We start from the raw sequence: 16,431 nt of genomic DNA, 5'->3' as shown, positions 1-16,431 counted from the left end.
TACTGGTTACTGGCAAATGCCTTCTCAATCAGCACCCTAGATGTTCTTCGCTGTGCTTCCATTGTCTTCTGAATGTGGTGTCCAACTGCATTCAGGTAGTACAGGATTATTCTTGTCATCCTGACACAGCACAGAATTCAACAGAGAAGTGTTAACAAATGAAAGATCGCATGAAGGTTATAATGAGCACCAAAGTCAGTCATGCAGGGTTCTGACTGACAGATGGCAGATTTAATGCTGATTAGTGGAATCTGTTTCATTTATGTCACCTGGTACCTCAAGGCTTTCAGAGCTAGTATGGAGACTCAGAGACTGCCACAGCAAAACTAGTAATAAAAAACCTGATGAACCTCATTTACTAAACCATTTTTACTCACAAAAGTAAGCTTACAACAAATTATCAGATGAAAAATACATAATGAATATGACATTGCAGCTGTCTTTTAAAAACTATTTAATGCATCTCAATGTATCAAGGCAGCTTCTTGTTCTGAACTCTTGCTTTAGATAGAGAAGCATTGGATATACCTGATTTGAATTTTCAGGCTTGCATTTAGTAAGAAGTAGTCTAAATCCTATGTTGTCTTGTGTCCACAACAAAGCAATTCCAAAAATGACTTAATTTGATTAGTAAGCAATAGTAACTGAAACTATCTATGAAAAGAACAGCTTTGAAAATTGTTTTTAGCTAAATTTCAATTACTTAGGAATTGTACAGAAAGCTTGAAAATAAAGTAAGGAAACCAAGGATTTGGATTTGTTTAAAATACTCATGGCAAGCTTTGGATAAGGTTGGAGAGAGTTCTTTGTCTGTAAAATTACATTCACAGAGCAGTCTCTAGCTCTTGAATAAGACAGCAAATATCAAAGGGATGGGATCTTTTCTAAATGACCTAATTTCTAATATTTTTGTGCTTATGGTACGTTCTCTTTGTTTCCAGGCCACAGGACAACCCTACGAGCAATATGCCAAAATGATCTTCATGGAATTGAATGACGCATGGTCAGAGTTCGAAAACCAGGGATCAAAGTCCCTTTTCTGAAATTTCACCTTTCACAGAACTGCTTCCAGAAACTGGAGCTGAGCATTGTTGTGACTTTATTGCGCCTGAGATTTATGGAGCGCTTTTCCACGATTTCAGCACAGTTTCTAGTCATGCACTTAAATGTGGGGATGTATTTTGTAAGATGTAGAGTACAAAGCATTACATAGATGCATTAAGAAAAAAGCTGCTGAGTACCTGTAGAAATCACAGTTTGGGAGTAAAGGTTTCTCTTCAGTTTTGTATAAGAAAAATAGAATTTTAATGAAGTTAAGTAATTAGTGATAGGCTAGTATTATTATAAATCATTCCAACTTAATTGATCTTTGCTGTACCTCTACCATCTCAAATTTGTCTGTTACTTTGAGTAGTTTTGTGATTCAATCTTGATATTTGGTGCCTGTCGCCTTCTTCAAAGTGCTTTAGTTAGCAGCAGTGAATTTGCTTGGCTTATCTCAAAACTAAGGGTGTATATTTTCATCTGTATTTTATATAATCACTCTGATAATCATTCTGTAAATAATGTTTTCTGGTAATATCTGTGTTCTTTACAATAGAGTAACAGTTGTTTAGCCAAAATGACACCACCTGTGGGAATGTCAGACAGGGTTGTTCTAGATTGTTTTTGTTGTTTTTGTTGGTTGGTGGGCTTTTTTGTTTTTGTTTTTAACGTATCATGAATCTAAAAAGAAATTTTGACTCTGAGGTCTGCCTGTTCCTGCTGTTTTGTTTATTTATTGCAGTACTCTGACCTGTGCTTATTTTCCTAGTTCTTTAAATGGCGTCTCTTGCTTCTGAATTCAGTGGAATGTTCCTTTCATTGCACTTCAAATACTCTGATAGAAACAATGTAACTCTGAAACTTGAAGTGTAAGCAAGAACCTTTTACTTTGCTTTGATTTGTCTGAGTATTGAATCACTCATTATCATCTGGTGAGCATTTAAAGTGCTTTAACAAACATTTTGCTGCACGTTTGAAACCTTTTATGTTTTTGAGATATGCATGGCATCAGTGCATGTGAAAACATGGTGTGTCTTGGTAGACTGTTGAATTTCTGCTCACCTATTAACATGCACTGCTTAGTGTGAGGTGAGTAGAGACACAACTTGGTAACAAAACTTGCCATGTTTTCTCATCCCTGTTTGGAAGGTACTTTTTCACTAGTGCTGGGGTGGATGATGCAAATGACCAATGACTGTTATACTCTGTGTAATAACAAAATGCAATTTTCATATCAAGTTTGAAAATGTTGAAAATTAGTGCTGGGATATTAAATCTTCAGCAGCAGTCTCTTGATACCTGACAGTTGGGCATTCAAGGGGATATTTTGATCACTTGCCTTTTTATACATTTTGCATGCTTAACTGAGAGGGAAGCTGTATTATTAGCAGAGGTAACTGTTCAGCTTAGCAATATCTGAACAGGAAACATGAGATTCTAATTCCACCTGGAAGGTGTGTTGGATGAGATTTTCCACTGCTGCACCAGCCTGAGAGCTGGTGGGTTAGAGACTGCTGAACATTTGCCATGTCTGGTCTCTAGCTCTGATATAACACAGTTACTTATTAACCTCCGATCAAAGGTTTTGATTGTGTATATTTGCATATATATTCAGCTGCTGTGATTTTTTTAAGGTGAAGCTAGGATCAGTTATGGATCAGGAAGGTTATATATTATTCATAGCTGCTGTTGTATTTCAGTTACTGCTTTGAAGCAGTCTTAAATCTCAGTAGATTTCTTCATAAATATATGTAACTTGCTGTCTGTTTATAAGTAAGAGCTGATCTTTTTTCCTTTGGGACACTTCATTAATTCTTTGTGTATGTGTTCTGCAACCATGGAAATTAAAGGCTTCTGCTGGTAGGACAGGTTTATGGGAGACCTCTTTACAGTTCTAGGGCAAATGCTGTCTAGTAATAGGTTTAAAAAGATGCATAGAGATATATATAATGACTTTGACTATAGTTCTTTATTACAGTTGTGAGATAAAGCATTACTGAGGGGGCTGCTTAGAATAAGGAAGGACTGCTTTAAAAATCCATGTTCATTCAGTGCATACAGGCAACGTAATTTTGAGGCATACATTTTAAATTGCTCTTTCCTTGAAATATGTGTTTAAAAAATTAAAACATGAAAATTGTGAGGAAAACATCTTCCTCTGCTTTGTATATTTGGTAGCATTTTCTGGATGATGTCTACATTAATCTTTTCTAAATTTCTCTACTCTTGCTTGCAAAATTTCCGTGAAACATCAAAGAAGAACCTTAGATGTAATTTTAAGTTAGCAGGGAAAACATGAGTGCAGGAATTTTACTTGGAACTGAAGATCTTTTGAAATTAGCTCTCTCTTTTAAAAATTACAGAAAATCAAGAAGTTTGGCTATGGATTCTTCCAACAGCCATTAGATAATTTCTGGAACTTCAGTCGGGTTGACAGAGCCACTCAGCTTATTTTATGGCTTAGTCAGCTCTGGTTCTCAGTGGGGGAACTGGCTGATTTCTCTGTTGTACTCCTTTCTACATCATTTAAATTTGCTGCTAAGAATCTGGGAGAGGCTTGGTTTGGTAAACTGATAAATCTTGACAATGAAACTATTTTGGGTAGGGTGTTTTGATTTTGGTTTTATTTTTTGTAACTGTGTCATTTGTGTTACATACAAGAATGTGCAAACAATGGGGATTTCACTAAGCAAACTGTAATTTGGAAATTAAAAAAAAAATTCAAGTGGTGAATATGAACATAATAAACTGAAGTTTTGTTTTCTGTGCAACACAAAGCAGCATGAGGACCACTAAAGGTGTTTCTTAGTGTAAGACATATATTAGGTACAAGAACCTGGGAAGAGGGAAGTTAAAGTATATTTCATATAAATGTGTATTGAGTCTTAATGTTGCTTTTATAGGAGAGGGTCATTTAGAAGAAAAACGTCCAGCAGTTGTATGAATTAATCTTAAAACAGTAATAAAAAATGGTAGAAAATCTGGGAATGAGGGCTTTTCAACCTTTTGCTTTGTGCTTGGTCATTAACTGCTGCATGGACTGTGAGTGCACTCAGATCATGACACACATATTTCCCTGTAGCTGTATCCTTAGTGTCCACAAACTGAAAAGCTTTTAGAACAGGCTTCAGAAACACATGATTAATCAGAGGCTTGGCTGGATTCTCTCTTTGCTTAAAATGTTGGTTTTCCATTCATATTAATTGTTCATTGCACAGTTAAGTTTTGAAGTGTTGAAGCCATGTCCTGAAAGCTGAACTTTATATCTGCGTCTGCTGGCTATGAAGCTTGAAGATGAGGTCACAGGGTGTTGCCAAGCAGGTGGATACACTGCCTACCAGGCTTTGCATATGGCACTTGAGGTTCTCTTATGAAGCACCTCCTTGACTCTTGGAGCAAGTCGTGGGGCCTGCTGGCCCATTCTGATAGTTCCCTCTGTCTGGTAACAACACCTGACTAATGTCATATATTGTTTGCAGCCTACCAGGATCGCTTTCCAAAAGTAAGTAGGCAGAGATGGTTATTGCAAGAAAAAAAAAAGAAAACAGCCCAAGATAGATAGATTAAAGGCAGAGTAGAGAAAAACCACCAGGGCTCTAAAGTACATCTCAAATACTGCTTTCTAATTCTCTCTCCATAGACTTATTGCTACCTACCTCTGCTAAGAACAGGTGTTCTCTCAGGTAGAGAGAACCTGATTTGCAGCTTGCTTTCCAGCCCTTTTAGAACATTGCCAACTGACTGTGACAGGTGGGAGTACCAAGTCCCTAGCTTCCCCCCCACCCCCATCCCCCCTGCCCAGAAGTTTCTATAAAGCAGATTTAAAAAGTGTTTGGGCAGGCGTCTGTTATTTTTTAGTTACATGGCTTGTGTTACATTGCTGTTAGATCTGGGGAGTCCAGTAACATAACTTTTGAAATAGAGATCTGTGAAGAATTGGTGTTAAGAGAGTGTGTGGCTGGAGTCTGCCTAATAGAGGCAAGTGATATTTTCTAACCAGAGGAAATCAGCTGGTATCTTCAACCTCAGGCATGCTTGTTTCCAAGTTCTGTCAGAGTTCCTTAGGAGCAGCAAAGAGCATTAGTGGTTAGTTAGACATAAAGCCTGGAAGGAAAAGGTCCTCAGCTTTGTTAGTTGGGTCAAGCTCAGCTATTTTGCTAATCAGTGGTAGCTTCTTCAGCAAGTAATAAACAGAAAACCTCTGAAAGTGCTGATGAAGTACATTTCCTTGGAACAGTGGAAGAGTCCTTGGTGTTGTGAGGGTAACTAATGCTCATGAAAAATGCCTTGTTTACCTCCATGTTCCTGGTAATTCTGGACAGTTCCTCCCTTTTTGTCTTGCCAAGCACAGAGCAGCAGTTCATTTGTGAAAGCTACCTGCACAAGATGAATATTTTGCACAAACCAAAGCGGAGTTTGAGCGTAACAGAAATCTCATCAGGCCTTTGGGGCTGCTGGGTTCTGTGCACCATTCCACTTCCTGAAGCCAGACTGCAGTTTCCCCAGTAATCGCAGGGTGTTTGCATACTTGCTGGGCCGCTGCACTCTGCTGCTCACAGAAGTGTTTTCAGGGATAGCGTAAATGTGGAAACCTTGTTGCTCCTTAGCTGTGTCCTTAATTGTCTAACAATTGCAATGTAATGGCTGCTTTGTAAATAAGGTCAAATTAATCTTGTATGACTCAGTCGACATTTTCTGTCAAGAATTTGCAGGTGATTGACCTGCAAAAGCTGTAAAAGGAATGTATAATTTCCCACCCTTTGAGCCTGTCCCTGGTGCAGAGCAGCACTCTCACCCAGAAGCCCAATGACGAGGAGCTGAGCTCTGCTTCTGAACCTGATGAATCTTACAATGCTTGCTTACTTTCTCTTTGGGTGAGCTAATTGTGGACTGCAGTTTAGACTGCATTAAGCTTACAATATATGCTCCAAAAATACTAATTAAGTACTTTTTATGAAGGATGTGTTGTCATAGAAGCTTTTATTACCAAAAGGGGATTAAGAGGCATTGTGGGAACTCCCAAAACTCTTTAGTGGAATGTACTGTATATTTGCAATGTAGATTTCTAGAAGTGATTGTCATCTCTCATAAGATCTTGGCTTGCTCTGAGGTCCTTATTGTATTTACCCGTAGTTGTGATTGTACTTTCAATACCTGTGTTTTTTTCTGATTTGGAGTGTGTGGAAGGACAGAACAGACAATTCCTGTTTTTGCCATCTTTCGGGAAATGCAATGTACTGTGTAATTTTGCTACTAGTGAAATGAAACTTATACCTGTATGTATATAAGGTAAAATAGTCAAATTAAGCCTTGTTTAAAAGTAGATTTAATGTTTGGTACAATGTCCTTGAACAGAATATTTTGCTTTGAAATGTATTACAATTTAACCAGTGATCAATTAAAACAAACAAAATAACTTTGTGTATTTCCTTCTTTACCAAGGGAGAAATGGCCTGAACATCCAAACCATTTCCACTGTGTCTTCCAGAGTGATGTGCAAATGTTAGGAAAGTGGTTCTCGTTATTGTGTTCAGGTTGACTGAACCTGTTAGGAGCTAAATGGCTCTTCAGAAGTGTCTCTTCTGTTGAAGAGGCATTGCTGCAGTGTGCCCTGGGGTTTGGCAGCTGCATTTTCTAAGTGCTGAGCTGAGCTGAGCTGAGCTGAGCTGAGCTGAGCTGAGGGGGGTTCTTGCACAGGATCTGGTGCAGTGCTTTTCCATTGCCCAAGGGAAACTCTGGCCTAAGTGTGTATCAGTAACCAAAGGGAAGACAGCAGGAGCACATGGACATGACTGAGGCAGGAGAGAGGAATATGAGCAGCCCGTAGGGGTGGTGGGGGACATCTGGTGATGAAGGACTGCAGGTGGCGGGAATCTGAGGGAATGTGGCACGGCAAAGGGTGAGCATCTGCTGGGAGTGTCCTGACAAGGTACCCAGAAAGCATCTTTTGACTCCATACTCTACAATAAGAATAGGCAAGCAGGATCTTTCATAGGTGGGAACAAGCCACTCTGTGACATTGAGAAAGTTTATTAAAAAGTTAAAAGCACAAAAGTACAGGATTACCACTGGGGATCCCCAAGGAGAAGGGTGAAAAGCAGGGAGGAGATGGACAGACATGACACAAGAATGATGGCTGGAATTGCATGGGGAAAGAAAGAGAAGTGCTAGCAAGCAAACTGAATTCTCTTAAGTAAAAGGCATTGCTACTGGATAATGTTTTTCATACTCTGCTTACTACTTTGAATAATCTGATAGATTTACAAGAATATATGATAGATTACTCAGTGACAAGATGCTAGAAGACCTCCTTGTATTATGTACAGAACATGCTACCACTTTTGCTGCTAGTCAGCTTATTCCTAACATGCAAAGATGCTGAAAAACTTATTGATACCTACTTCTGGTCCTTCACTGCAGCAAAGGAGGATGTTAGTCAAGTGCATCTTTCTTTGCCATATGCAAGGCCTCTGGCTACTCTGACATGTATTTAGAAAGACTTGAGTTGGGAGAACACAGCAGATAGAAATCCTGAAGAGTCAAGCTAGCAAACATCAGTAATTACACCAGATGAGCAGAATGTATTACAAATAAATAGCATGGCTAGAAACTCAATATCAAACAAAGCACACAAAACCGATTGAACGGGGGATTATAAAAAGGCAGCAGAAACACCGTGTAATGTAGTGTGCAGAGCAGCCTGTAGCAATCGAAGCCTTCCAAGTCTGCAATTGTAGACACCTGAACTGGTTACATGACAGTAACATGTTGGAGAGGATATGATTTGCCCTGCCGCAGAACCACCTCTCTTATGAGGGTAAGAGAAGGACTTCTGGTAGATTTTTTTCTGAAGAAAGGAAAATGGAGCACGTAGGCAAGTGAAGACTTGATCCAAGAAGGATCCTTTTTTGTAAAAACTCAGAAGGAACTCCTCATCTCCTTTAATCTTAAAGCTGCTGGCTGTTCTCCTGGAGTGGTTTCAGCTCCTAATCAAAGCTCTGGGTACACACAAAATAATGGCTGTGAAGTTTTCTGGTATAGAATGGTGCGGGTGAACGGCACAGCATGCTTCTGTGTGCATGGCTCTGGTGAGGAGCAGGACAGCACAAGTACTCTGCAGGAGATGGGATTGTCAGTGCACTCCCACCCTGACAACATGCAATCATCCAGTACGCTTCTACTGTGCCAGAAGAAACCTGAAGAAACAGCTGGTCCAGCTTGCTCAGGAAGCCAATTTAAATTACAAGCCTTGGCTTGCCATTGCAGGGATGTTGCTGTGTGTGCTGTGAAACTGAGTGTTCCATAGTGTTTGAGTTTGGTACTCCTGCAGGGTCTGCTCCTCTCCTGATCCTTGCTAGCCTAGTTCTGTCAGTCTCATTATGAAGTTCAAAAATGCTGCCAATAGCATTCCTAGAAGGCGTTAGAGGAGTGTTTGACTCAAAGACTTCCCTCTTGTCAACAGTTCCAAGATTTCATCTTTCTCTGGTCTTCTGAAGCTTCTAAAGTAATGGATTCACTAGACTTCTTGTGGAAACTGACTTCCAGCAAAGCAGAACCAGGAACTGTCAACCTACAGCAGCTAGCTGCTGTGATAGCTCATCCTTTCTTGCTGCACACGTGCTCTGTCTCCATCCTAGCAGTGGCTCACCTTAGAGGAAAATGAGTTCTAGGGATGTGTGAACCACAAGAACTGGACTCCTACGTGTTTTTTCAATGGATTGTATTAAGGCTGTTGAACTCTGTGTATATTCTATCTCATTTCACACTGAGATGTTTTTATATACTGTGGCTAAATTTGCCTCTCATGCCTTTACTGACTCATCATGAAACAAGGGATGAATGCAAGGGTTTTCAAATTTTCATTTTATTACCAATGTTATTTTATTTTCTCAGCTATCTTCACTAGGGGAGCTGCCGTTCCTTTTTCTTCCTTCACTCACTTCTCCTCACTAGGCTTTTCTACTGCTCCTACTACCAGAAGTCTAAATCCTGTTAGACCTGGAAATTGCTCACCTGCTTCTGTGCACGCACTGCAGCTGCTGCCCCACACGTGCAAGGAACGACCCTCTGTCAGACCTCCTTATTTCTTTTCCCATGTGCAGGACATCATGAGGACCACATCTCCTGTGGAGGCTTGAACTGCAATTGTTTACCATCTCCAGATGTATAAAAGGATGTTTGGGGGTTTCTTATAAAATCTTCCTAGGAATTCATGCAAGGGGAAGAGGCAGAAGGGACATCATTTTGTGCTCTGCTTTTTCTAATGTGGGCAGCTTGTTTTGGCCTGTCCTTGGCTCACCTCATCCTCTGCCATGTACCCTCTCGTGGTTGCTGACAACTTCATTGCTCCCCTGAGTAAAATGCACCTGATTTCACGTGGAATTATTTATCATCAGTAATCATGTTTCTTTGTTTTGATTGCCATCTGCTGGCAGAATAGTGTGACCATCACCATTTCACGCTTGAGCCACATGGGGTTTTTTTTAAGTACTAAGCATTTTGAATAAGTTTGTGCAGTTTGTATGTGCATGTTGCAAAAAAAGGCTGCTTTTGGATGTTTGTATTCACAGGCTGACAATGCTGGAGGCAGAGCTCACAGCCCATGAGAACAGATGCTCCCCTAAGTGGACAGAAGCAAGTAATCTGTGCTGGGGAATGAGGAAGAGGAGACATGCACTACGGGAGTCTTGGAACTTGGGGTGGGGGCGGACACACAGACTGAAAGCATAGGAGAGCAGGGGGCTGGGCAGTACGTATCCAGGTAGATCCTGGGGCTGTGCCCTGCGTGTGCTCAGCCTGTGGTGGTAAGCGTGATCTCAGTACCAACGCACACATTGAGAAAGCAGGTGCTCCGCGGCAGTGGGAGCAGCAAGAACAGAGCTTCCGAGAGGTGCAAACTGCTGTACTGTCCTAGCACTTGCTCTGATTAAATGAGTAAATGAGGCTGTAAAGTGAGGCCCTGACAGTTTGTCCCAGGCTGCTTCACCCGTAGGGGGCTGTTGAGGTTCCTGGGTGTGGGGTTCCTAAGTGACCCCAAAGGGTACTTGCCTGAATGGTCCAGCACTAGACCCAGGGTTGGCATCCTTAACAAGTGCTCTCAAGGAAAGGCCCATTTCTCACCAGTGTTCCTGTGCCCCACCATGAGTGCCACAAAATTCATCTGGTCAGCTTCTTGAATATTCAAATTCAGCTTCTTAATCAAGTTCTGTCCTGGATTGTTTCCTGTCTAAAAAAAAAAAAAAAAAAAATGTCCACAGCTTCAAAGGAAAATTTATGTGCATTTATTCATCCTTGTGCAGGATGGTATAAAACAGCCTAAATGACACCAGTTCAAAAGGATTTGATACTTACAAGAACTAAAAAACAAAGTTTGAGTTTTACCTGAATGAATTATTGGAAACTACATCTTGAATATGATCAAGCATCTTGTGTAAGGTAAATAAAAATCAGATGAGCTTCAACTTCTAATTCCATTGCTGTCAAGTGTAATGTGTCTGCTTCAGATGAGAAATGATAAATGCAGTTCTTTAATTTCAGTGCTATGCAAATAGTATTAGAAGATTACTCCTGATGCTGGAAGATCAGAATCTGAATTTTTCAGCAGATCTTTAGCATAGGCTGGAATTCCTGTTGCTGTGTTCTATGGTGGCATTTAACGCTTCATATCCTTTTCCACAGACAGGCTGGAATGCAAATACATTTCCCAAAGACATTTCTCCTGGCAGTGTTTGCACCTTCTGCAGAAGCACCCAAAGAAGATGTTAGAGGACCATGCTTTTATCCAGAATTGTGAAATGAAGCTCCAGTTCTTCAGAGCAGTGGTGTACCTCTGTATCCCTGAACAGCAAAAAGGCTGCATCAGTTTTAATGACTCCCACTGGACAATGCACAGGAGAAGGCACACACCTACCTACTGTGCCAGCAGTGTCCTGCCAGACCCACCCCTGCCTTTTCTCCCAGGAAGTCACTAGAGTTCAAGGTACAGAAAACCAAGCAAATTTTCCTTACCTTCCTCTTAGACATGGCTTGAGTCTCATGAGTTTTCCTTCTCTATGCTGCTCTTTTGAGATGCAACCTGTAGTACCGAGTCCATCTCTGTAGCTCTCAGCATAAGGATATGGACCAGTGTGAGTGAGTTCCAAGGAGGCTACAGAAATGATCAGAGGGCTGAAGCAGCTCTCCTATGAAGAGCTGGGATTGTTCAGCATGGAAAGAGAAGGCTCTGAGATGACCTCATTGTGGCCTTCCAGCACCTAAAGGGGACTTTATAAAAATGAGGGAGAGGGGCTTTTGGAAAGGTCATGTAGTGATGGGACAAGGGGCAGGAGTTTTCTTGGAGCTCAAGGTATGTCCTGGCTTCATCTTGGGCACAGCATAGCTCATGAGATGGCTTCTCCAACATCAGAAAAGAGCAAAATGTTTGTCCTAAAAGATACAGTGTTTTGCTCATAGCACAGGTTACTTCAACAATATCTTGCCTTATACCTTCCTGTACAATGTTCATTGGCATTTCACAGCATTTTCCTGGAAAATGCTTTGTGGATAATGGTTACTGTTTTTCTTCTCGTTCTTGGGTATGTTTGGGGAGATCCTTGTATGTATCGACCTTGTACATACTGGTAGGTTTTACTTTCTTGTCTCCTATGGGTCCAGAGGGTTAATTATAACCCTGATTATTCAGGTTTGCTCTTCCTTTGTGTAAAACACAACTTCTTAGGAAGGGAGAGCAACACAATTAGCATGAGCTAAACCAAACTTACACTAAAAGACACTTGAGGCAATATCTCAGAAAAGAAAAAATGCTCAAAGCCACAGGACAAGAGCAGGCACTGACCATCAAACAATGCACCTAAGACAAGCTAGGCAGTAAGTGTCTAAGGTAAATTGCAAATGATGCATCTTAACAGATTTTGCAGAGAAGGCCAAAATTAAGCAAAGATAGGTTTAAAGCCTGACAACTCAAAGTCTAGTAATGCAATGTTTTGAAGCTCAAGATCTGTTGTTAGTATGGCTGAGCTACAAGGTTTTTCTAGGAGATAAAGGGTAAATCCAAGGCCTCTTTGATATACAAAATATCAGAAATCTGTTTTCAGTGGTATGGGTCTGGAGAGCAAACATATACTTTGCTCTGTAAGGAATTTCTAAGATTTATGAGGAATTAAATCCTTAAAACAACCTATGGTACTGTGGACTTCATAATGGGAGGTTAATAGTTCTGATAGATTAGGCAGCTTCTAAAAAATACAGGGTTTTTAGATTTTAGTGCCTTTAGTATGGGCCCTAAAGGCCTATGTATTTCGTATTTTCTGATGTTTGACTGTGTCTGAAGTAATGTTTGCCTTTGTTTTACACATCCAGTTATCGATGCTGAAGCAATTTATTTTTGGAGCAGTGAGCATAAACAAGAAAGCAGCCTGGCACTCTAGGCAAATGTGTGCTGAGGCAGAGCCTTGTTTTCAGATATGTGGCTTTTGCAGAATTATCTGCTTATCTATCCCTGCAACTCTAGTGTCAGAGTAATGTCTGAAATAGTGGTGATTTATTTATTTTTCTCACTAGGGCATTTTTTGAATTCTGAAGATGTTCCCTGGCATTAAGTGCTGCTACAGTTGTGCCTCCACTTATCTTTTTAGCTTCAGCTCAGGTTTCCACAGCAATTTATGGCCAGTGCTGTGGGATCCCTGGCTTGGGCAGATGTGTCTCTTTGGTGACACGTGGACATGGTGTTGCCTGTCCCAAGCCAGGCCCAGGAGTGGACTGGGTCTGCACGAGGCCACTTCATGGAGGGCAGAGAGGATTTCTGTGGCATTATCAAGGTGGAGCCTTCCCAGCCGGAGAGTTTAGTAAGAAAATTATGCTTTGCATTCCTCCTTCTTGCTAAAGGGCAGAATAAATATTGATGTGCTAGTAATGTCCAGCTGAGCTGCCTGAACAATCCTCTAATATATTGTATAATAAAGAAGTGAATTCAGTGGGAGATCAGCAGTTTACATTGATCTGTAATTGATCTCTAGCAAATAACACATGCAGTTAGAACCTTTCTTGCTTTTAATATGGACATTTCAACCCTGGGGACATGGAGGATGAGATGGCACAAACCATTTTCTGCCTCTATACTTGTAATAGCATAGTTTGCATGGTCACCAGAACCAGGAGCATCCTGAGCAGTGGGAGCCACTGCTGGCCAGTAGAAGCCCAAGGCTCTGCATGAGCAGTGTGCAGCTGCACAGAGCAGGGATTGATGTCTGGCAGAAGTACCTCTCTAGGCTGGTTCGGCTCCTGCTGCTGCAGACTCGACACCAGGAGCTGACAAGGGAGCTGGCTCTGCATTGCTGCAGGGGAGCTGTTTGCAGGAGCCTGCTCTGGGGCTAACAGAGCCTGCTGCAGGGAGCAGGGCAGCTCTGGGGTTGTGGGTAGCTGCTGTGGTCTTGGACCCCTGACTTCAGAGCAAACCTTTTGGAAGCAAGGCACACGACAGCGGGGAATCTGCACACTGCTTCCTCAGGGACCCTGAATTAGATCCACCTGCCCTCCTGTGGTCTGGACTGCCGGAAGAGAGTCTTTGAATGTTTATTCTTTTGGCTCCAGTGTTATCATATCCTGGGGTTTCTGGAAAGCTTGATACAATGTTTGTGATGTTGTGAGCCTGAAGCATTGGAACAGCTGACCATGAAAATGCAGGCCTGATAGCTGAACATCAGAGGAGGCAACTGCCCTTCTCCAGGGAGTGGTGTCATGTAATGAACCCTTTTGTACCATAGGACAATGAACTGAAAAAAAGGAATTGAGTGTCTTCAACCAGCCCTCCATGCTCTCCTGCTCCTGCTGTTTCCCCCGGTATACCTCAAGCTTCGGCAGGAGACCAGAGGAACATGCTTACTGTTGCATGTCCTGTAAATCTGGTCACAAAAATCTTGTAGAGGCCTGCCCTTGCTCTTCCTGTCACAGCAGCTAGAAGGCGAGTGACACAGGTGAAGCTACTCCCTATGGTACAAAGCTGTACTTCTCAAGTCTTCTGCACACCCTCTGCAACAGACCCAGCTCTGTGTCGTACAACAGTGCAAGAGGCCCTGCTGCTCAGCCTGGCTTTTCATCGGTACCACAGAGGGACAGGCACTTCCCACAGGCTTCCCTCCTGCTGCCCTGCCTGTGACAGCCGCGCTGAGCTGCGGGGCACGACACCTTTTAAAGCTTCTCACCCTTTGCTGAGGAGCTGCCCTGATGCTGGGCTTCAGGCCGCAGGGTTTGTGCCTGGCAGTGAGCACTGAGTGTGCTTTGGCCCCAGAACAGGTTTTATGCGCGTCCTTCGGCATCCTGGTGCGTGTCTGGGTGAAAGGCTTGTTGGGCTGCAAGCGATGCCGAGCCCTGGGTCAATGTGCCCTGTCAGTGGGAAGCAGCTGTCAGCACCAGGCTCTGGCCATCACACAGCACAATCTGCCTCCTCCAGAGGGCACAGGCTTAATCTGCCGGCGAGCAGACGCCTTGGGAAGGCAGAGCACGTTGCCATACGCATGGCCAGCTTTAGTGCTGGGAAGGCTTTATTTAGTGCCTGTGAAATGAGATAAGCCAGACAGCGTTACGTTGGTCTCAGCGGACAAAAGAACTGAAAGTAAGGGTTCTGCATAACAGCAACAACAAAAAAAGATGTATCAAGTCTGATGTTAGATGATTCATAAAATAATTAGCGTTTCTGAGCGTGTCCTAATTTCAGACAAAAGTGGAAATACAACAAGATGAGCAGAAAATGATGGGTTATGCTTTTAGAACAAGGCACTTTAATTGAGCCAGATGGGCCCAGATGTTTCCTCACACTCTGGCTGAAATGATCACCTATTCATGGAGATATGTTGTGGGAGAAACTGTAACAAAGATGCAAGAGGAAATTTTCCACAAGCAATGATTACATTAAGGAGACTTGAGGCAGCTCTTACTGTTCTAGTGAGGCTAATTGTGTATGAAAATTGGAACATTTCATACTGACTTAAAGAGGTGCTTGCTGCCGCTAATGCTTCAGCTTGTATTTTGATCCAAGAAAGATTTTATAATCACTTTCCTCTCTCATCAACTGGTTTTGACTCCAGGTCTCCTTTAGGTCATCTGCACTTTCTGTTCCCTGTTAATGCAAGCAAATCTCTCCTCTCTGTGCTTCAGCTTTCCTGATGAGTTTAATAACAGTGTCTGGTTTTTTCCAAACCTATTTTTAGAGGTTCAATTTGAAGTTACACCTGAAAAAAATAGTTTTATATGTTTACAACATTTGACATCATCAACCTAACCAGGGATCTCTAAATATTGTTTCACACTGTAAAGATCTCCCTTCTTCCCTGCAGATCCATTTGAAGTTGCCAAGGGATTATGTGTTTGTGAGGAGGTGTAAAGCATGTGTGCACTCATGCAGATGTGCCCATACAGGAAAAATGGAAATTTAGGACTATGACACCAGGAGACTAGTTGGTGTTAGGAAGATATTGAGGCCATCAGGTCTGGGGATGCTTGGTCTGTCTGTCCTGAGTGCTCCGTTGCTCCCTGCACTCCACCTCACCCCCTTGGGTGCAGTCAGCCACATGTGGTATGAGAAAGAAGGTTTGGTTTATTTTTCTGCTCAGGTTTGCTATATTTTTCAGCTGTGGTGCTCAGGAGCACAGCTGTGTGGAAGCTGTCCTTGGACAGCTGACTGCATTGCTCAGTATCCTGTTACTTGATCCTCTGCTTTGCTGTCCTTGACTTTCCCTTTCACAGCTCAATTCCCTCTCAGATAAACAGAACACGCAAACATGACGGGGGTGACTGGGAAAGTGAAGCAACCAACTTCACACTGTGAAAGTCTTCTAAATGAAACCTCACAAGTCTGGGAGTCAATTCTCTTCATCTAAATGCTCTCAGAGTGAGGAAAAGTGAGCCTCTCCCACTTGGCCTGATCTTCAAGGTGCTGCACTGTCAGCCTCTGCACTGGAGCTGTGGCACTTGGAGCCTCACCACACACATAGAGGGAGCTGATGGACCTTGGATGACATGGGGTAGGGCCTCTGTCTCTTCAGAGAGGTTCACTGGAAGCTTTGTATCCCTCCTTCATGAGCTGTATCTCAGTCCAGCTCAGCTGGAAAGGAAGGAAGGGTATAATTTTCTAGTATTAAGCTAATTAACATTGCAGAGCAGTATTTCTCTCTGGGGTGCACCTCATCCAGCTCCTCCACTGTTAGGAGCTGCTACAAAGTTTTTCCTCAGTCTGGCAGGGCAAAAACCTCCATCAAGATCCACGGCTTCCTTCTCCTCCTTGCATGATAAAGTGTTAGTCCCAGGGACCTGGGTTTGCTTTATGGCCAAACAGAGACGGCTTCCTGTGACTAACTTAGGGCAGCGTGTTTCTCACCACATCCCTCAAATGGC

At 42.4% G+C, this 16,431-nt stretch overlaps 1 protein-coding gene across 4 annotated transcripts in view; it reads left to right on the top strand.

The window, feature by feature from the left end:
* GAK (cyclin G associated kinase) overlaps nt 1-6,460 on the top strand; it is a 67,514-nt gene extending 61,054 nt beyond the window's left edge. For all 4 annotated transcript variants that reach the window (XM_086869429.1, XM_086869432.1, XM_086869428.1 and 1 more), the window contains exon 29: nt 942-6,460. In XM_086869429.1, the coding sequence (XP_086725555.1) occupies nt 942-1,043 (102 nt within the window). In that variant the 3' untranslated portion in view covers nt 1,044-6,460. The remainder of the gene's footprint in view (nt 1-941) is intronic.
* The last annotated feature ends 9,971 nt before the right edge of the window (nt 6,461-16,431 follow it).

Source organism: Cyanistes caeruleus, chromosome Z, assembly GCF_971803275.1.
Source record: "Cyanistes caeruleus chromosome Z, bCyaCae1.hap1.1, whole genome shotgun sequence".
Classification (NCBI taxonomy): Eukaryota; Metazoa; Chordata; class Aves; order Passeriformes; family Paridae; genus Cyanistes; species Cyanistes caeruleus.
This window is presented reverse-complemented; position numbering and strand designations above follow the sequence as displayed.